Below are 22,426 nucleotides of genomic sequence, written 5' to 3'. Positions count from 1 at the left end.
CGGAGAGTTGTCGGCGGAGCGGAGTTGGGGGTTGCCGCCGCTCGGCAGCGCGGAGGCGGTTCGCGGTGTCTCGGCTTCTGCCGGCCGGGGCGCGGGGATGGCCGCGTCTGGAGGGCCACGCTGAGCCGAGCGATCCCGCGGGGGCCATGCCACTGGCCGCCGCGGGAGGGGAGCCGGGCGGGACGGCCGCCCCGCCAGCGCCCGGCAGCGCCTGAGCCCGCGCCGTGCCCCGCGCGTCGCCATGGACGAGCGCTTCAACAGGTGGCTGCTGCCGCCGCTGCTGGCGCTGCTCTTCCTGCTCATCGTCTACCAGTACGTGTCGCCCGCCTGCCCCGGCGCCGCCTGCCCCCGCCGCCCGCCCGTCTCGGCCCCCGCCGCCCGCCGCGAGGAGCAGCCGGCGGAGCGGGACGAAGAGGAGGCGGCGGCCGCCGTGCCGCGGCTGGAGCCCAAGTTCCCGTTCGCGCGGGGGGAGCTGTGCCGGAGGGTGCGCTTCGACATGCGGGGCCGCGACGTGATCGTCTTCCTGCACATCCAGAAGACGGGCGGCACCACCTTCGGGCGGCACCTGGTGCGCAACATCCGTCTGGAGCAACCCTGCTACTGCCGCGCCGGGCAGAAGAAGTGCGCCTGCCACCGCCCGGGCGGCGATAAGGACACCTGGCTCTTCTCCCGCTTCTCTACAGGCTGGAGCTGCGGGCTGCACGCCGACTGGACCGAGCTCACCAGCTGCGTGCCCGCCGCCATGGAGCGCCGCGGCTGCGCCGGCAACCGCACGCTCAGGTCAGTGCCGCGCGGCGGGAGCGGCCCGGGGGAGAGAACGGCCGAAAAGCCCCCGAATAACTCGGCGAGGCTCGCGTTCCTGCGGAGCTGCTAGCTCTGGGTGCCCTCCTTCCCTTTTGCTGCATACCAGGCTTTCGTTTCTCTTCAAACTTCTGATAATCCCCCGCGTGTGCGGCCGCAGCGAAAGGAGCGAAGCGGTGCCCGGCTTTAAGGCAGGCTTCGTGCGGGGAGCCGCGCTGCTGCTCCGTGGATGTGCGGCCTCTCTGTGTATTCTGTCCCGTGCTTCTGTCGGGTCTGGCAACGAGTCTTTGAGTTGCAAATGGAGAAATAGTCGAAGGGCAGCTCCACTGGGTACAGAAAATGCAGTGGGTTGCGAGCTTTGCTCTGGTTTATTTATCTTTAAGCTTTCCCAGGTTAATGTGAGAGATCCTGTCTTTACTTGTGCGATAGCTCCTGGACGTGTGTGGTAATGAGGAAACAGAGGTGTTCTCCTGAACTTTTACACTGTTAGCAATGTAACTTCAATATATGTAAAATACTTAAGAAAAATCCTACTTCCACTTGTGTAGTTTTTCAGATAATGATTCATTTTACCACCCGTCTTAATTTTGAGTCTGAAGACTTGGTATTTTCAGAGGCACCGCTGACATATCATTTTGTGTGCGGTGTTGCAGAAACGCATGCGGCCCAATGGCATACAGGGGCTTGCTTTCACTGGCCCCATGCGTCAAGAAGGTATCTTCAACTGCTCAGCTGCTGCTGGTTTATTTGATGTGACTGACAGCTGGCCCTCCTGTATTACAAAGCCAGACACATTTGGCATTATTCCAGTTAGCATAACGTAATTATGATTGCTGAGGACTTGGACTGGACTTGCAGGGTACAATTAGGGCAACTCATACCATTTATATATTTAAAAAATTCAGCTTAGGATAAAACTTTAAAACGTGCTAGCAGGAGAAAAGCACAGTGAATGTCTTGGAGTACAAAATAATTTAGTGGTAACTCTACAGCTTCAAGGAATATTGAGTAGTTGCAGTGTAAATCAGGGAAGGGAGGACAAAGAGCAGTGATCACAGCAGTATCTGAAAGCATGCAGTCTGTCTCTGGCTTCCTCTCTTCCTCTGCTGTGGAAAATATTAGTAAGTAAATAACCAAGTGTTATTTTGAATCACAACGATAGCAGGTAGGAAGTAAAATTGGTAAAATAACAGGTCTTGTACTTTAAAATTAAGAAAAAAAAATTAGGTCAATTTATGACTTTGAGTTGAATTGCAAAAGACGATGTGGGAGTTATTCAGTGGATTGTTAGTAATTATTCTGCTTGAAGGAAGACAAGTAGAGGCACCAGCTACAGCTGACAAGTGTTAATTTTTGTTCTTGTTTGGTTAGTGTAGCATCCTGGGTGAACTTTCTGGGAGGAAGTCCTGTAAATAAAGTTGCTCCTTGTATAATATATGCTGTGCTGGCACCTTTTACTTTTTATCTTTGCTTACTCCATATAGTCAGTTAGCATGAGTTCAATATTTTTCAGTGAGTTTTAGAATGAACCCTAAGGTATGGTTTGTCTCTGCTATGAATGCCTTTGCTGCTGGTGAAGTTGGAGTCAAGCCTAAAATACTTTGCTGGAGGACTGTACTATTAGAGGCATGGATTGAAGGCTTTTTAATGTATGAACTGCAAATTGAGCGCAAGGTGTCTGCATGCCTAAACTAAGCAAGAGACCATCATATGAGCCTAAAGTAGAACACAATGATTTAAAACAAAAATTTTTTTAAAGTTGTCTTTCAAAGCTTTTGAGGATATTTGAGGCATTAGACTTCTTTGAATATCTTTTTTTTTTCTTCAGTGTTCCAGCTACAGAGTTAGAAAATTAGACTAATTCGGGTAAATATATGATACTGGATTTTCTTTGTGGGGCAGTGGGACAAATCGTATTATGTGTTTGATCTCTAGTATAATACACTCGATGCAATGAGGATGTATCTCTAACTTCCTTTTTTCCTTCATAGCAAGGTATAAACTGTTTCAGATCTCAACGTATGTAACATTAACTACAAATATAGATCTGTGTGTTTTGGAAACTTGCTCCTTGCAGTGCTGGTAATAGTAATGTAAGTCAAGAGGAAACAAGTGAGAGCCTCATATAATCTTGTTTGACGTTATCGAGTATTTCATTTGCTGTTTTCTTAAGTCCTATCTTTCAACACAGGTATTTAGAAGAGTTGATTAGAAAAACTGTACTTTGAATTTGTGGGAGTGCGGACTGTGTGGTGGGTAGAGAAGGAATGGAAGATGGCCCTAAGGGTTTCTGAAATATGTGGAGCACTACCTCTCCCTGGATTATTTCTTTTAAAAATACTGCTCATGAAAGAGATTTTAGGCCTGAAATCTCCTTAAGCTGTTGAAGGGACTTCAGTAGACAGCAGCTACCATTGTGAATCAGTGACTTTGAACTCCTTCAAGCCCAAGCACCAACTTTTAATTTTGATGCCAGTGGACTGTTGTATCTGTGACACAGTGATACGATGATACAAAGTGTGTTGTGTCCAGCTTAGGTACTTCAGTGTTGTAGTGGAAATGCTAAGTGATGGCCTGAAACAGTGATTGAGCACCTGGAGAGAAGGCAGGTCCAACCCAGGGGAGCTCACATGCAAGCAGTGCAGCTGAGTGACTGGAAGTGGTAGACCCAGGATCCACCTCCCAGACCTCATTTAAGGGTTGGCAGTGGGGATGAGGGTATCTCTTGCTGGAGATCCCTCCCTACCTGAGGCCTTCTGAAGGTAAGCTTCTCTTTTCCTTCATGTCTGACTCTGTGGCTGCTGCATTTGGGTTCATTCTCATTTGCTGTAGCCAGAGACTTTGCCACCCCGTTATTATTGTGGTACTTTCCATCCCATTTATAGTATTATAAGTGTAAGAAGATGTTTACTGATTGCACGCTAGATGCTGTTCTGGTTTCTAGCGCTGAAGTATAGCTTTCACTTTACAGAAGTTGCTATCTGGATATTGTGAAGAATATGCAATTGATACAGTTGTAAATTAAATTATTATTTGCAACTGAAAACTAAAGTAATGATTAGCATAATTAAAGCATTGTGACTTCTCTCACAAGGATGTGGTGGTGTTCACGGGGAGGTTTCTACGTCAATAACACTATCCCCACATTTACTTCAGAGGAAATATATTGCTATATCCAGCGTCTGTAACTTGGGTTATTTTCTTTGTCTTTCAAAAATAGCTGTTACAGTGGAAAGTAATTGGTGCAGAACTTTGCAGCAGTGTGGAAAGGTGAGTGACTTTAGGCTGCCTCTTTAGACAGTGGAGAAACACAGCTCTGAAGGATCCTAGGTGTGATGGAGAGGCAGTTCTTCTCAGGGTAATACAACAGAAGGCTGGAGTGAGAGTCTAGATATCAAAAACCTGATGAGGAGTGTTCCTTATCTGGGGCTGCAGTCGGTATTCCAAGATAATTGCCTCTCAGGTTACCAGATAGAATTTGGTGTATGTGGTAGGGATTGCTTTTTCTTTCCACTTTATGTATGGTAGACTAAAAAGGGACCTTAAGACTTCTTATTAAGGCACACTTTCTCAGTTGTTTGTAATATCATTAATAATTACACATTGTTATTTATTATGAGTTTGATTGAAAGAGGAAGGTGACACTTTAAACCACACACTTGAAAGAATACTTCATTGAAACTGTTGTTGTCTAATTTTCTTATGAAACGGTGAAATTAGTCTAATTCTGTAAACCTCATGAGCTTTATTATTAGTACAGTAGAGTCTTCTGCAGTATTGATTTTTTTCATTCATTCATTCACTTGCTTATGCTTTCCTATTTGTAGAGTCTTTTAATTGTGTTACTGTGTGGAAGTATAAATCAGCAGTGAACCCACAAGTTACAGAATTGGGAGAGGTAAATAGAAGCCAGCAGATTCATGTTTCTTCTGATGCAGTCGTACTGAGGTGTGTTTTTTTTTTTTTTTTAAGGCTCTAACAAGAGCATAAGATGGACTCCTTCCTTTGCAGCCATGGTAACCATGATCATCACAAAAATGTAAGAGTGCTAATTAAAAATTAGGGCTATGCTGAAGGTAGTGGGGAGAAGAGAATAAAAAGCTGTACATGTTACTAGTATTGAACCTGGAAAAAAGCACAGAAATGCTCTACCACACCTTGGTGTCTTCTACTGAAGTGAATGTTAGAACCAGTGAGCCCTTATAGGTTTCTTTTCTTTCCCTTTTTGTAAGTTTAAGGAATAGGAAGGATAAAAACTGCTTTGAGATCCTGCTACTGACGCTGTAGATTTTTTTTTTCCTTGTGTTGGTCACTTCAGAGGAACCTTTGGTAATTCCTTCAGGGGTTTCATTGTCCTTCTTGCTAGAAGGTGGTGCTGTCTTCCCTCCAGTGCTTAATGTGGATCGTTTCTGAGGAACACAGAAGAAAAATGGATCCTTTTCTCTTCATTAGCCTACTGGGTGGTTTGGTTCATAGGAAGTCCTCTTTCAGCCTTCCTTTGGCTGAAGAAAAGCCAAGAAAACTTGGCTGTTTTGCAGTTGTCTGATATTGGTTGTTCAGCTTGAAATTTAGATGCTGCTTCTTTTCTCGAAGGCTATTACTTATATTTCCCATCGTCTTTTTATACAACTGATAATTTCCATTTAATTGTAGAGGTTTATGCTCATCTCCACTGGATTTTACTCCTTTTCTGCCAGTTTACTTAATTTGCAAAATTGATCTGAGTTATAATTTGTCCTTAGCTTTACATCATGGGTTTATTTAAATGTGTTCTGTATTCAGTGGCTGTGTTGTTGATGTAAACATTGAATAGAATTCAATTCCATTGTAATATATGCTCTGTTTAATTTAATTCTGAGCATTGCTTTCCAGGGAGTTCTTCCCCTATCCCCCCACCCCCTCTTTTTTTTGTTTTGTTTCTAGAACATTGGTTTTCTTTCTTAAGACACTAACAGGAAATGTCTACTCATACTATTTTAAAGGCATTTCCTTTTACTTTTATGGTATAAATAACTAACAATTTTACCTGGCTTAATTTCTCACTGTGCTTTTCTCCTGTGAGATGATTGCCCTGCATCCCACCTTCAGGAAAAGCAGGCAATTGATTGATGGGAATAGGAATCTCCAGTGTCGAGGTTGGTGCAGCCCTAGAAAACCTTTGACCCCAAGCCTTGTCTTGAGATCTCTGAAGCTGCTGCAATAAATCTCAGCAGGTTGCTGTGCTTGGGGACTACAAAAATGATGAGAACTCCATGTTTTCTGCTAACTGCTAGTATTTATGAAAGTTGTTAGTACCAATCTAATGAGGAATTCTTTTTTGGCTTCTTGTGGACTAAAATCTAGGGAAGGAAAAAATAGAGTGGAGCTGTCAGTACCTTCCTCTAGGGCTATGCAGCATTGTAAGATGGTAGTTGGTTTAACTCTTGTATTAAAAAGCATCTTATTAATTTCTGTTACCTAGCTGCCTGAATTAAAACTTCTAGTACTCTTGATTATTGATACTAAAACTACTTCTTAGTTTCAGGAGTATGTGTTGTTTTGAGGTCCAATGGGAAAAGTTTCTGTGTAATGTCATTCTGCTGATAGAGATTAAATCTGTAGACGCAGTCATTGGCAACAATAGGGATAAAATTTACTTACTTTGATTTTTCTGAGACTGCTTTGAGGAGGGGGGGGGGGGGTGGTCTGCCACCTTAGCTCTAGTGATCACAAGAAACTAAACGAAAAGGGTAAAGAACCATTTTAACTGAATGATTTCTCCCCTCAGGTGTGCTGGCAGTTTCCATATGTTGTCTTCAAAGTCAGTAACAGGAAAGCATTTCCTCTTGGATCTTGGTGCAGCAGTGATAGTGAATTATGCTTGGAGCTCAAAGACTTTGCTGCTCTCTGTGCAGCGTGAGACCTGATAAGAGCAAGGGAACCTGTATTCTTTAAAGTATCTAGCATTCGGTATGCTGCCTGCTCTCTGGAAGTACTTGCAGCCCAAACTTAGACTCATTTCTTGATTAAATGTTAGGCTAAATTGATCGTTTTAATGTTCTGAGTTGCCTTACAAGGTATCTTAAAGTCCTTTCAATGTTCTGTTGTTGATGAACAAGGTTTTTAAATTCTGTCAAGGAAGCTGATTGGATGACCTATCTGTACATGACCACTAATAAAAGAGAAAAAGATTAACAACGAAACCTATCTCAGCTTTGTTCAAAATGTGTGTTGATCTTTTGAAAACATTTCTAGTGTGGCAATGTTGATAATTATTGAAACACCTGTGGTCTCTTCCATGAGCAGTGCTTAGGATCTTGGTAATGACTAAATGGTATGAAGTGTGTTCTTACAGTCCAAGCCCAGAGGGCTGTGGTTGCTGTGCTACTGAAGCAGTTATTTTCTATGCATACATAGCTATTGTGCAAGAATGAAACCTTTTAAAGAACATAGTGAAGAACTGATGAAACAAACCATGATATTCATAATTGACTTGATGCTTTGCTACCTGATTCTGTGAAATAATGTGATATTTCTAGGAAGGGTGGCATGTGGCTCCAGGTGCTGTTTGGTGCTTTTCAGCATGTTAGAGCACTTGGAGGTGCTGACCTCCCTTCAGAGACCAGTTACATCTGGTAAATAAGTAAACTGGAAACTCAGGAGTGAAAGAAAGAGGCATACTTCACATGTTTCTTTCCTCCAGAATACCCAAGAAGAGGTAAGAAACCTGTTCAATGTAAGCTGGAAAAGTTAGGAAGCATTGCAGAAAATGGTGTGACAGCATATGAGTTAAACTAATAAAGGAACTGGAAACATTAGCTGAATGAAATGCAAATAAACTACCAACTCAGCAAGGATGCAAATTGCTAGTTTGTCATCTGGGTGTGGGAGTAGTTTCTTCCAAGTCCTTTGGCTAAATTGTCAAGAGTTTGATAAATGGTCAACTGTGTGACTATAGGAGCTGAAAAAATACTTCATTCTCTTGAGCAACAATCTTCAATGGTATCACAACAGGAATTAAAAATTATTGCCTTGGAAATGTAAAGTGGGGAGTTCAAGAGTACTCTTGTGAAAGAAACTAAATTTCATTGAATTGAAGGAACTTTTGTGGGAACTTCTAAAAATGAAATCTGGATATATGGTATTTAATAGGCATGTGATATACTTTGCTGAAGTAATCACAAATTTAAAGAAATGTAATAGAATATTTTAGGTTGTAAACTGTGTAAGAAATAGTAGTAGGTAGTATGGAGCTGTTCCTCTGTCAGCTGATCACTCGTAAAAGCTGAACTCGTGTAGATCAATTCAGATTAAGTGCCTTTAGGAGTTAAATCATTCGAGAAATTGGTTGGATGTTTTCTCCAGAACTAATGAATCATAAAAGCCTCCTAAAGGGAAGGTGTAGACGTCTCAACATAGTGTCACATGTTGACTGTATAAGTGTTGTGCATTGTTATTCAAACTCCACTGAACAAAGGAAGGAATATTCAATAAAACAAAACACTGTTACTGAGTTGAGGAGAAAGAGCCCCTACTTTCTTCAATGGCGGCAGTTGTAAAAGTGGCTTGTGGTGTATCTAACATCCTATTTATGCCAGTTTATCCAAATTGCATCATTCTGATAGTTCAAGAAAGCATCAGGAATTCTCACAGAAACAAAGTATGGGTAGACATATGCAATATATCTCCAGGATGATGGATGGGTTTTTTTATTGACAGTAATGAATAAATTGTAGATTTACCACACGTGCACTAAAATATAGGATACACAAACAGTTTAATTTTCAATGTTATGATCAGCTTAATCACTCCTGGGGTTATAATGAACTAAGGTTTGCAAAAGATTTTTTTTCCCATTCTCATATGAGGTGTAACAGTATTAATGGACAGACCTTGCTGAGTCTTAGACTTCCATTTTTAGAACTTAGGCAAGCTCAAATGCATGTGGAATAAAACTTCAGAGGTAGTAATGCAGGAAAAAGAGTACATTTTTCTTTAACCAAGTAACAGATTTCTATTGTTATTCTAGCACTGGCTTTTGTTTAAGTGGCAAATAAACTTATATCTCACTTTGTATATTTTCACACTCAAAAGTAGCTATTTGCAATTCTTGACTTCATTTCCATGTATTTGCATACAGACTACAGCTGAGAATTTGGGGATGAGTGGAATAGCAACTGATTGTGTTGGCTGAGAAATTCCTAAGAGTAGGAGGTGAAGTAAAGAGGAGCATAGGAATCAACTGTGAGCATGAAATAAGGACTAAGGCTGAAAGATACCAGAGAAGGGCTGAGAGCAGAAATACAGCTACAGTCTTGCAAGGTGAAGAAATAATAGGATATCTTGAGCCTTGTATGTTCTTTCCAACTCACCAAGTCCAACTTTTGGCTTCACACAGAGCTACCTGAAATGCTCATTTTTTTTCTGAATATTTGAGAGAAAAAAAAAAAAAAAAGGCATAGTAAAACATTGCCACTAACACTGCACTTAGATGTGCAACAGGCCATCTGCCTTAGCAAGGAACAGCTACTGTCTTTACCCTGCTGCATCCTGCTCTCTCCTGTCCTGGGCCAGTAGTCAAATGAATCTAAAACTGTCTTTGAGTGCCCAGCCCTTCACATCAGGCTCACTGGTTGTGCTGATTCAGGGCCATGACATGGGGGGACAACACTTAGGAAGAAGACACCAATCATTTTATTAGACATAAATGGTATGAACAGCATAAACTGTTTCAGAGTCGTAGAATGGCTTGGGTTGGAAAGGACTTCAAGGATCATTAAATTCTAAGCCCTCTGTGACAGTACTAAATCAAATTGCCCAGGGCCCCATCCTTGAACACCTCCATAGGTGGAACACCCACGACCTCTTTGGGCAGCCTGTTCCGGCACCTCATCACTCTCTCAGTTAAAAAAAAAAAACCTTCTCCCTAACATCTAATCTAAATCTCCCTTCCTTTAGTTTAAAACCATTCCCTCTTGTCCTGTCATTGTCTTTATACCCATGTATGAAGTTGATTTCCCTCATGTTTATGAACTCCTTTTAAATATTGAAAGGCTGCACTGAAGTTCCTCACAGCCTTCTCTTTCCCACTGGCCTCTTCCCCAGGTCCTCCTTCTTCCCCTTCTTATAAATGGGAGCGATAGTTCCCTTTTTCCAGTCCCTGAAGACTTTGCCTGACAGCCATGTCTGTTTAAATAAGATGGAGAGCAGCTCAGCAACCTCGTCCTGGGATGCATGTCATCTGGACCCATGGACTTGTACACTTTCAGTCTCACAAGCAGCTCTCAGACTTGCTCTGCTCTTACAATAGAGTGATGTATGCTCCCCTAGTTCCCACCTAGACAGGTTCAGGGATGCCTGAATCCTTGCTACAGAATCCGGTCAAGGAGGGATCACAGGTACGTAATGTGGAAGCTTGTGAGTTTTTTTTTCTTCCAAATAAAACTTGGTGTATGGTCTAGAGCTCACCTTCTGTTTTTCTATACTTGACTAGGAGAGAAAGACCTAGATATAATGAAGTACTTTAAGAACTAGCTAGTTTGAGCTTCTGTCCTACAGACTTCCACATCCCCTACTGTCCCTCTCTTCCCACCTGGCTCATCAAGTCAGGTACGTGTTTTAGTAAGAGAACCAAATGTTAAATTAGGCATTCTCAGCTCTTGTACTGTAAATCCCACATAGTGTAGTTGTAATGTAACTTTTTCATCCATTAACTAGACCTCCTGTTTTAGTTATGGGATTAGGACCATTAGCTTCCAAGAGGTTTCAAACATGAGTGACCTTCTCTTACTGTTGAAAACCAGGCAGAAGAGCCTTTGTCAAGTTCAAGCCGTATCTTTTCTGTTGTTGATTTAACAAGGTTTAGACGAGAAGAATAACTTCGTGAATTATTCTGTTTTTCTTTGCTACTAGTTACTTTTATTTATTGCAGAATTATTTCAGTAGGATGGGATCTCTGGCAGCCATAGAGCCCAGTCTTCTGCTCAGAAGTAGAACTTGGAGCAGGTTGCTTTGGGCCTCATCCACAGGGTTTGAATCTGTGGAGAAACTACAGTGTCTCTGAGCAACGTTTTGCAGTGTCTGACCATCTGTAGAAGGAAAGAGCTTGCCTTTTCACCTAGCTGAAATTTCCTGTTTTCTGACTTATGTTTTGGATGTGTGGTTGAGGAGCTTAGGGACATGGTTTAGTAGTGGACATGGTAGTGCTTGTTGATGGTTGGATTTAGTGTTCTTATGGGTCTTTTCCAAACTATATGATTCAGGGGCCCCATTCTCAGAGACATTCAAGGCCAGGCTGGATGTGGCTCTGAGCAGCCTGGTCTGGTGGTTGGTGACCCTGCATATAGCAGGGTGAAACTAGATGATCATTGTGGTCCTTTTCAACCCAGGCCATTCTATGATTCTGTGAAGAGTTTCCTCCTGTTTGTATCTCTGCAGAGCATGTAGATTAACTGAATGTAGCTTTTTCTTAAAGTGCTCTGGTCCTCTGTAACGCGTCATTTTTTTCAGCAAGGTCTTTGCTTTGTTCTCTTGTCGCCTACATCTGCACTCTAAAGCTGGCAGGTCAATGAGCATGTAAATGCACACTGCCTTATTTTGTAGCCCTGCCTCTGACATCTGCAGATTATTTCACATTAGTGTATATCTCTTTTTCTTTTGATTAAATTGTCAAATACCTGACAATATGACAAAGAATCCTATTGTGATATGGGTCAGTAGCAAGCATCTAAACGGCTGCTGGGCATTGGTATAGAGTAATAGTAAAACTGATGGACGGCATCTGACAAACAGATTGACTGAGAAGCTTAACTGCAGCCACACAGAACTGCAGCTTGGATTAGGAGATCAGTTGGGATGGTAAATGTTTATCATTCTTGTTTCATGCTCAATTGTTTGTATTTCAGTCCGTTATGAGATTTTTCCAAAGAAAATATTTAAAGTAAATAAAATGAATTAGGAAGTGTTCATAGTACGCACATTATTGTGGTTACATTGATATTTTAAATAAAATAGTCTGTACTTTCAGGAGCTAAATTTTAGCTCTATGACCAGAGGCTTTTCATTTTCTTGTGTATCAGTAGGTAAGAGAAAAGTTCAAAAGCACATAGAGTACTAAAGATACCTTTTCCACAATTATATGTTTTAGTACTCCCACGCCTGTAGGAGAAGGACTTGCTGTTTCCTGTGTTATCCAGGGTTATGTCTTACACTTGTGATTTAACTTCTTGTCAGCCTGTCTTTACCCATTCTCACACATTGCTGCTCCCCCTATTTTGGTTGCTCTTCTGCTTTTGTCTTATGTGCTTTTCTTGTTCACAGTGTACTTGCTTGCTGTGTGTGTACAATGAGCAGGCTGAAGTGGTACTTGTCTCTGTTTGCTTGTTTGGCAAACTGCAGGCTTGAATTGTTCAGTTCTGAGCTTCTCTGACCTGCTGAAGTTCAATGGGGCTCTGGGAGTTTTAGCTCTTTGGTCTGAGATGTATGAGGGCTAACTGAATTTACTACTTTAATCTGCCCTAACTTCTTTGTTTTATTGTTCTCTCTGTTCCTAGCAGTACACAAAAGCTGATAAGGAGAAATAACTGCTCTTCTCTCTACCTGAAACATATTCTCTGTAACTCTGTTTCTGTCTGCTTCCTAAAGCTGCTACTCAGTTTTTATAACTGTTTCTCTTAGATTTGTATTCAGTTTATTTAAGGAGAAGAATATTAAATGATTGGAAGTAGTCTCTATGGTGTGTGCTTCATCGTTCTACTTTCATGATGTCTTGGAGAGGAAGGTATTTAAGATTGGTATTGATAGTTATTGTGCTCTAATGTCAACTGTTGGTCGGCAGTACTGAAATCTCTGCTCTATAGGGTGACCCCTATAGAGTAAAGAAAAGCTTCTTTACAGAAAGGGCTGTTAAGCATTGGAATAGGCTCCTGAGGGGGGTGGTTGAGTCACCATCCCTGGATGTGTTTAAAAACCATTTGGATGTGGTGCTCAGGGACATGATTTACTGGAGGGTTGTTAGAGTTAGGGTACTATGGTTAGGTTGTGGTTGGTCTTGATGATCTTTAAGATCTTTTCCAATCTGAGCAATTCTATGATTCTAGGAGAGCTTTTTTTCAAAATATTGCCTCTCTTCTGGCTTTATAGTATATTGCAGTCTTCATAGCCACTAGATTCATTCACCTTTCCAGCAGGTGAACGAAGGCTGATGAGTCCCAGCTCTTCCCCCTCTCACAGAAGGAAAGAAGGAAGACTGCTAATGCCCCTGGAGCCCAGCAAAAAAAGGTGGTCGTTTGATGAGACTAGGAAGTTAGGAAGTGAAGAAGTTATCTGTAAGTAGGGTAGGAGATAGTCCTGGGGTACACAGAGGGAAACGTGATCTCACAACAGAGACAAAAGGCAAAAGAAATCCAAATAGTACATCTGTGTTTGCATCAAAACACTGGAATATGCAGAGCTCTATCAAGTGAATTTTCAGCAGCTGTTCTGGCAGGGCAGTGGTTTTTCAGTCTCGGTCAAATCTGTGTTGCTCTCAAATAGTTGAGAGCTAAATTTAAGGAGTTTACATCTTTTTTCTTATCTCTTAATAGATTTTTTAATTTTTTTTTTTTGCTTCATGCTTCTTGAATTCATGCTGACTATCTGACTTTCTTTCTGCAGTTATAAGTTAAGAAAAACAGCAGTTCACGGAAAATGGTAAATGTTTAATTCCAAGACCTGGAGCCCTAAGAGCAACATGGTATATAGATGCACAGAAGCTGCCTTTATCATTTGGTCATTCTCCTCTCCTTCTTTGTCTTTGAAGTCCTTTCATTCTCTTCTGGCTTCTCAGTTGTATTGCTCCCTAGTCAGCATGGTGGTAGTGGCTGTGGTTGATTGGAGACTCAAGTACCAGGCAGTTAATGAGTATTACATAGAGCAGTTAGTCAGCAAACCTGAACAGGGAGAAAGTTTTTTGCTCTGTAGTTCTGATCACCGTGTGTAGTATGTGGTTCAAAGTATGTGTGATAAATAGTTGTTCTGTACAATATATTTATGACTCTTACAAGAACAAACATGTTTTCTCCCCTCTGAAAATCTCTTTTTTTTTTTTTTTTAATAGAAATTACTTAAAAATTGAAAAGAATTTATGAAAGTAAAATCCTTGTGAGTGACATGGGAACTACAAAGGTGCTGTATGGGAGTCCTGAAGCAAATGCATGCACCTATCAAACTGAGGTGGGCATAGCAGCATAAACAGGAGGTAGAACACAAAGCTGTTCAGTTTTTTAAAGGTCAAATTTTGTCTGCAAGAACAAAGTTGGAAGGATCATAAATTCTGGCAGGGTATAGTAAAAATGCAATGCAACTAAGGAAGATGTTTGAGGAAAAACTTTCAGAAGGTATAAATTGCACTTTTTGAAATACTCTTGGAAAGTGAAACCTGCTAGAAAATGTATAGGGCTAATAGATATCTGTCCTTCAGTAATCTGGAAATAAAGCTCAGGAAGTTAGTTTTACCACTCGCATTTGTATTCATCTTTGAGCTTTGAAGAAGTTCTGGATCTTTCTTCAAATTGAAGAGTTGGTAGAGGCAATTATGGAACAAGGTGTGTGTTTTATTTTTTTTGACAAGAACCAGATGGTATTTAAAGGCACCACTTACCACAACCAGATGGCATTTAAAGAAGCTCAAGAATTAAACAACCAAACTACTTCATGTGGATGTGACTTTCTACTTAAAGCTTGGTATTTGGAAAACTTGAAAGTAGTTTTTAAAAAGAGCCCTATTGCTTACTAGTAAGCTTGACATCTGCCAAGGGGAAAACTAGGAGAAAGTACTGTAGGGAATGGAATTATACTCACCTAATATGGCACAGTGGGAGATCCAAGTGACTTTTGAAATATGAAACTGTGCCTCAGTTGTCATGTGAGAGGATTTCTGAAAAGATGAAGAAAATATGTTACAAGGAAGGTCTGGTGATTGTAGTCTGCTTGAGTTGCCAAGGGCATTCAACAAGATTATGTTGGCTTCTTTTTTTTTCTTTTGACAAAGGCTGTGTGGGACACTTACTTGCTACCAAATAAGAAGGAAGGTTTTTTCTTGGGTGTAGGAATAGTCCTCCTGTGTTTTGTTATTAGTATGTTCACTTTTTTATTTTCTAAAATGCTGACAAAAGAGAAGGGATATCATGCAGAAAGAAAATGAGTGGTAAGATAGTGATGCTGTGGATTGTTAAGAAAAAGCTGACTGTGAGGACTTGTGGTGGGTCTTTATTAGGTAAGTCATTGCTAAAATGACAGTTGGCATTCTTAGTTAGTAAGTGTGCAGTGATGCTTATAAAATCCAAGTTTTTCCTTGTGCAGTATGAACTTTGAGGTAACATCATACTTCTCTTCAAGAAAGACAGCAAAGAAGATTCAAAGAGCTGCAGGTTAGTCAGTCTCGTATCCATCCCTGGAAAGGTGACTGAGCAAATTTCCCTGGAAGCCACTTCCAACCATGTGAAGAACCAGAAGAGGACTGGGAACAGCCAGTACAAAGTTGAGTGGCAAGCTGTGATGAACCAACCCCACTGTCTTCTGCAATGAGAGGACTGGCTATGAAGACCAGTGGGTTGATCTTAACAAGGACTAAATCAAGCTCTTCCCTAGTGGCATTTGAGCAATATGAATGAGAAATGGACTGGATGGTATATGATATATGGTATATGACGAACTGAACTGTTGCTCTCCAAGTGGATGTGAGCAACCATAAAAGGCCAGGTGGTAGCTGGTTACTTGTGGTGTCACTGAACAAGTAACACGGGGATCAATGCTTTTTAAAGGTCTATAGTTATGACCTGGATGATGAAATGCAGGTTTGTGGGTAAGTGGAAAATGGGAACAAGAATTCCAAGCAGGAGGGTGTAGACAAGTCACTTCTAGGCTTTTGGATGCATATAATGGTAGAATTTAGTGAATGGCAGAGATGGTCTGTGCAGAAGGAAGTTATCTACTTCTTCACTGGCACATCTCTCAAGTGCCTCTGAAGTATAGGATGACATGGCTTTGCTAGCCACATGATACACTTGATTCATTACTCACTAGATCATTACAAGTTATGCTCTAGGTCATATGTGTACAGCCCTGGCCCTGGACAGCTAGTAATGCTTCCCCACAAGATTATAAACTTTTTAACATTGTGATGCTTAGTAATATTTTTCATGGATTTGTTGCATGTAGCTTGATTGCTAGCCATGTAGATGACAACAGAATGCTGTGGAGGGGAGAGAGTGGTGCAGTGCTGACTCCACCTTTTGAGTCTGCCACATGCACTCAGCTGAATGGCAACCAGTGTGTGCCACACGTTACAGGTGCTTGTGCTTCCTGGCAGAGTGCAATGATTGCTGATAATATTTCAATCTACCCACTTGTGTGTGCCTTTGAAAACGTGTAATATTTGTTATTAAACAGACTCGTACGTTGTATTTAATTATTAAAATTGGGCTTGTGTTATTTTGTAAAATAACAAGATAGTAAGTTAACACACACATTTTTTTCACTAAAACAAGGTCAAATAAGTTTAGTTTTTATTGCTGTCTTTTTTGTTTTAATAAAAATATTGAAAAGTTTTGTTACTTACATACACTAACTGTATTATCTATCTTATATGCAGCCCAAGAAAATTCCTCTTCATTCAGTGCAGCATAGGCAAGCCAAAAGGTTGAACATCCGTGCTCTAGGTGCTTTGTGTGACCAGAGACTGATATTGTTGAAGGCTTACTTTGATTAATTCCTGCTTTTGTTTAAATGCAGAACATCTACAGGACAATAGTTTTAGGAGGGCATGAATGAAGATTGGTAGAAAAAGAATATGGGATGCACTGTATTTTAAACAGAAGTTGATTGCGAGTGTGGAGTCAGAGTTGAAGAGAGAGTAAGGTTTTGGGATTGCTGAGAAACAGAGACTTTGAGATCTGAAAATGAGTGGTGAAGAGGAGCAGGAGAAGGGTAGGGTCAATGTCTAGTATAGCCTGTAAGTATATGTGTGGCTCAGCAGTGACGTTGAATAGAAGTAGCTGGAGGTTTTAAGAGTTTTGAAAACTGGCTGTAATTGTTTTACATTTTCATATCCAAATTGAACTGCCATCCATGGAACACATAATTTTATTTTTTTTAAACTCACAGTAGATGAGCTTAATGTATTTTTCCTGACTTCAAAAATAATGCAAATCCTAGAACTCTTAGCAGTTGACTATCCAAGATTTGAGCATTCAAAGAAGACTCCTTTTTAGGACAGCACTCCTTATGAGAATCATTGGTAGAGAAATAGTTTACAAGGATTTCGCTGCTGTTACTCAAAACTTTTTGAAATAAATGCAAACTCCTGAAGAAAGAGGACATGTTAGTACCAATTGTTATTCTTTCACACCTTACAGATACTTTGTCACATCAGTTTCAAGTTTATTGGTCTGGTTGCCCATGTAGCACTCAAACTCAGTTTTATGCAGGCACTTGGATTGCAGTAGATGGATTATAATCCTGCTAAATCGAAATAGTCATTATGGAATACAGTAAACTTAGAGTGAAATTTCTGTGAGCTGTGTGTATATGCACCTTTTAATCCCTTCCATAATGAAAATGCATTTTTTTTTTCGGCATGATGAGATGTTGGCATGAAAAGTACTTGCACGTGAGAAGATGCGCTTAGATACATCTGCCGTGGAAAATCCTATTCACCTGAAGTTCTGAATCTGCAAATTCTGACAGCTTTTTATTCAGTGGTACAGCTGTTAGCAAGCGTATGTATGATAGCAATGCTTAGAAAGATGTATAAAGCAAATGCTTAAAGGTGTATAAAGCAAAGAAATCCTTTACCTTCATTTGGCACTTTTAAGATAAAATACACTGGCTCTTGAAACTGTAATTTTAAATCTTCAACTATGAAGCTTTTTAAAGAAATGATGGGATCTTTTTCAGAAATGCTGTACAGTCTTCTAGGACCTTGAATCAGACAGTGTATATTGGTGGAATTATTTCCTCTGTGCATTGCCATCTCCATTTTAATATTGAGCATACCAAACTTTGAAATCCCTGAAACTGAAGTCTTTCTGATAATGCATAATATATCTGACCAGGATTTAAAAAAAATATATGAAAACCTCAGAGTGAGGGAGAATCATTTACGAGGCTGGAAAACAAATCTATTGCTTGCTTTAAGTGCCATTCAAGTGTGTTGGCTTTTCTTTAGTCTTTCTTTTTTTCTTCTTCCTTCAAATCCAGCTCATTTTCCCCTCTCCCAGTGGTTGCTCAGCTTAAGGCAATCTGCATTTTCCATCTCCTTGTTCAGTCACCTTCTGAGGCTTGATTGCAGTCATGCTTTTGGAAGCTGTCAAGAACACTGTCAGCACTAACTGCTCCAAAGCTTCCTTCCTTGCTGACTTTCCCTTTCTGTCACTTGCGTGCTTCTTTTCTGCCTTCCTGAGACTGCTCAATGTGTAGGGAAGAAATCATCTTTTTTCTCTCTTCCAACATATTCTATACATCACAACATACCAGTGTTGGTACTTTTTTTTTTTTTTTTCTGTTGAAAGTAGGTCAAGACTGATTTTTGGCCCTGTTTAACATAAAAATAGATCATTATTTTCACTGTTAGGTAAAGATGACTGGTTATTCACAGTGTACAGAATGGAGTGGGGACAAGGGGACAAAGTAATTCTCTGTTACATCCACCTACTACAGCTTTTTGTATTTTGATGTGACTACAAGATAAATTTCCAGAGGTTTTTTCCTTGTGTTGTTTAGTACTGTTTCTTTTTAAGTTAAATTGCCTGCAAGGGGAAGAGAAAAGCAGGGAACAAGAGCAGGTCTAGAGCCGGAGTGACAGTATACGGTTTCCTTGTGAGGAACTTACATGAAAAATTCCTTGCTTTATTTTCTTTTTTTTTTTCTCCACTGTAACATATGTGAGGCAACATTACTGATTGATTTGGATGTAAATAGCTAGGATATAATTGCATTGCAAAGTCTTTTTATTTAATGTGAATGGAAATAAACTTCATATCTGCATTCATACCTGATGGTTTGAATGTCTAATGCCTCCACTGATTGCAATAATTTATCTTCTAAACTGCTCAAGGAATTTTGATAAAATCTACAATTAACTGATAAGTCTAGAGGAGACAAACTTTATTACATCCTAATCTATGCAAAAGCTGCATGTGCCTCTGCCATTCAGTTACGTGCATTGTGCAGTTGTGTAAAATAATGTATCCTGTATTTACATCTTCTGGCTGTTGGGGAAAAATGAAAGAGGAAGCAGTTCCTCAGAGCAGGATGGTTTGTTTGTTTGTTTGTTTCCTTTCTTACGTGTATCAGTGAGTAAGGTTTGTCAGCAGCATCTGATTTCAGAGGATGGAATGCTCATCTGTGTCTTTCCATATGCCCATGTTGCTATTGAGAAAGAGTAATTAATGCAGAGGTCAAATCACTGAGCAGTCTTAAGTACTTTATGGCTTGTTGCCACTTACTTATCTGTGTTTGATATTGTCTCACATACTTAGCTAGCATCATTTGTTCCAGAGGAATTTATAATTTATGCTGTGAAGGTTCAGAGTTGCCTGTGAGATCTTCACCAGTAATACCAGTGGGAGGAAACTCTTCTGAAACAAAGAAATGCAGAGGGTTGCTGTCACTCAGTTTCTTTGATAAGGCATTAAATTTACTCACCTTCTAGTAGAAATCTTCATACAAAGACCCCAAAATAATTTGTCAGTCAAAATAATTTGCCTCTTACATTCAAGATCTGTTTATTCTTCTGTTCTTGCAACTCTCAACAATTTCAGTGACACCACTGAAAGGGTCGCTTTATCTTTTCAACCTAGAACCTGATATCGCTTAGGGGCAACTTCTTCAAACCTACGCTTTATCGATCCGATGATTTGAGAGAAATCTTCTTCTAGTGGGTAATGAGCTAATTGTAAGCTTGCACAGTTCTGTGTTGTAATTTAACTGTTATACCAGCTAGTAGCCTGACTGTTGAGCTGCTGCTAGCACCTCATTTAAGTGAATAGTGACCCACTCTTCACTGGCTTGTACATGCTATTGTACAGCATGATAACGTTTGGATAACTGAGGGGTTGATTCATTACAGGGCTGTGCAGTCATCCAAGGGAACAGGCTTGAGAGGTGTGCTGAAGAGAATTGTGGAATCAATCCTAGAATTTTTTGGGTTTGGAAGGACCTCAAAGATGATCTAGTTGCAGCCCCCTTCTGTGGGCAGGGTTGCCAGCTGCTAGATCAGACTGTCCAGGAATTTCAACAAGTAGAGGCGTGTGAAGTCTTGCATCTGGGGACTGACAGTGCTAGGACAAGGCGTGCTGGGGGCCACTCAGCTGTAAAGGAGCCTGGTGGAAAAGGATCTGAGGGATCCCTGTGGATACCAAACTGAACATGAGTCAGCAATGTGCCCTTGCTGCCAAGAAGGCTAACTGTATCCTGAGCTGCCTCAGACAAAGTATTTTGAGTATCACCAGCAGATCTAGAGAGGTGGTCCTTTCCCTCTGCTCAGCATTGGTGAAGCTGCACCTGGAGTACTGAATTCAGTTCTGGATCATACTGCCAGGAGTCCAAAGGAAGGCTGCCAAGGTGATCAAAGGACCAGAGCACCTCTCCTATTAGGAGAGGCTGAGAGAGATGGAACTGCTCACCTTGGAGAGGAGAGGGGAATCTCATCGATATCTATGGATCTCAATAGTGTCTATAAATACTTGAAGAGAGGGTGCAGAGAAGATGAAGCCAGGCTTCTTTCAGTTGTGTCTAGTGACAGAACAAGAGAGAGTGGACACAAACTAAAGTTGGTGTCTACCAAGAACAATCTTTATGAATATAGAAACATCACAGAGGTAGACTGCCCTCCCTGTAGCAAGGAAATTTCTGTAAGTAACAAACACCATGAGCAGTCAGAGAGCTTTGTCCTTTTTTGTTGCATTGAAAGGTGCAATAATAGTCTGCTCAGGAGTGCTGTAAATTGCACGTGGTTTGTTTCAATGTGTAATTTCAGGCTTTAAATCTTTTTTTAAAATCTAACATTTGTAAAAAATATGTTCTTCTAGAAGGATGTAGCTGCAAATCCACAGGAAATCTTTTAACATTTTAAAAGATTTCTGAAAAGTGTGTAAACCACCTCATTTTGCAGTGGGATGTTTGCAAGCTGCTACTCAAAGCTTTAGTTGATTTACAATAGCAATAATGGTTTTTGTGCTAGGGACAATTCTAGAAAATTTGCTTGATCTGTTTTGTAAACACTCAGCTATCGAATCACTTTTTTGTCTGTTCTCTGTTGCTGGATATTATGTATGGAAAAGAACAGGAAGTAAATCAGTTCTGATACTAGGTAATGACATGTTTTCAGTAATTTTAAAGGTTATAAAAAAAGAAACAATATATTGAATGAGACTGAAATTTTTTCAAAATGAATAAAAGAGAAGGAAGAAACTGATAGAAAATAAATATTTGTATAAAACGCCAGGAGTAAGACTCTCCTGTATGAAGTCTAAGCCAAATGTGTAATATTGTGAAGAATACGTGTTTTGTAAACAAACAAACAAAAAAACAGTTTGAAAAATGATCAGAGATGGTGGGTGCCTCACTGCAAACATCTAAGGGAACTCAACCTATCCCTACTGGATGGTTCTAGTACACTAGGTACTTGAAGCTGGTTGGTAGATGAAATGCAGTTGGGGATTTTTCAGGTGACCTATGGTATTTTAGAGCAACTTTACAGTTTAGAGTACTGGAGTTTGGTGGGGGGAGAAGTTACCTTAGAATGCTTGAAGTCAAACTACTTGTCTACATTTAGACTGAATCTTACTTGACCCTGGATGTCTTCTAGGAATTACTGGAGTGAGTAAAAGCATCTTTGCCTGTACGCCCACTGAACAAGCTGTCCAAGTCCACTTTTAAAGTGGACTTAAATATCACAGAAGTATGAATGTATGCAGGCAGAGGAATAATTATTCTTTTCCAGTACTCCAGAATTGCCTTGGTGGATTTTCTAGGACTGTATTAGTTTCTATTTTGCATGTAAGATACATATAATATTAAAATTTTATGATTTCAGTGTCACACACATTACACATCTAAGGTGTTGTAATTTAGTGACAGACAAAAATGTAGCACCAAAGAACAAAAATCAGACTAGGAAGTCTTTTTAAGATTTCCTGCTGTTTTTTTTTTTTTTTTTTTTTTTTTTTTTTTTAATTTATTTTTATTATTTTGGGAATGTCAAAAATAACCAGAAGGAAAGAAACAGTTTAAGAAACAATATTGTATGCTTCAACATTTTGAAATCAGTTTACCTTGTGCTTTACCAGTAGAGGCTGCATCTGTCTCTGTGCAGAAATGCAGGCACATTTACTTTGGTTTTGTACACATCTTTAAGTACAAAAATGTTCCTCAGGCAGAATCCTTGTTTTTCATTACTGCTTGATCATTGAGATAGCGTGAACGTTTGCACTTATACCTTACTTGAAGGCTAAGACATTCAAACAGAACTCTAGTAACATACTCTTCTTGCAAATTACATTTGAGGATCTTTAAAACCGGAGTATAACATGTCAGAAATAAAATGGATTAATATGCTGCTCAGTATTTAATGTATCCTACTTTCACAGTAATATAATGAATAATA

General features: G+C 40.2%; 1 protein-coding gene across 2 annotated transcripts in view; it reads left to right on the top strand.

Moving 5' to 3' along the window:
* Window positions 1–241: 241 nt before the first annotated feature.
* Window positions 242–22,426, top strand: part of HS6ST3 (heparan sulfate 6-O-sulfotransferase 3) — a 279,526-nt gene continuing 257,341 nt past the window's right edge. Inside the window, exons 1-6 of one of the 2 annotated variants that reach the window (XR_007374504.1) lie at window positions 691–780; window positions 2,993–3,563; window positions 4,022–4,071; window positions 4,629–4,699; window positions 4,774–4,840; window positions 6,569–7,094. Coding sequence is in view for 1 of the 2 variants with exons in the window: in XM_048933205.1 (XP_048789162.1) it covers window positions 242–780 (539 nt within the window). In the remaining variant the exon portion in view is untranslated. Of the gene's footprint in view, window positions 781–2,992; window positions 3,564–4,021; window positions 4,072–4,628; window positions 4,700–4,773; window positions 4,841–6,568; window positions 7,095–22,426 lie in introns of those variants that run through there. The other variant, XM_048933205.1, reaches the window with a different exon arrangement.

The sequence above is a fragment of the Lagopus muta genome, chromosome 1 (assembly GCF_023343835.1).
Source record: "Lagopus muta isolate bLagMut1 chromosome 1, bLagMut1 primary, whole genome shotgun sequence".
Taxonomy (NCBI): Eukaryota; Metazoa; Chordata; class Aves; order Galliformes; family Phasianidae; genus Lagopus; species Lagopus muta.
The sequence above is the reverse complement of the archived record's forward strand: the minus strand, read 5'-3'. Positions and strand labels throughout refer to the sequence as shown.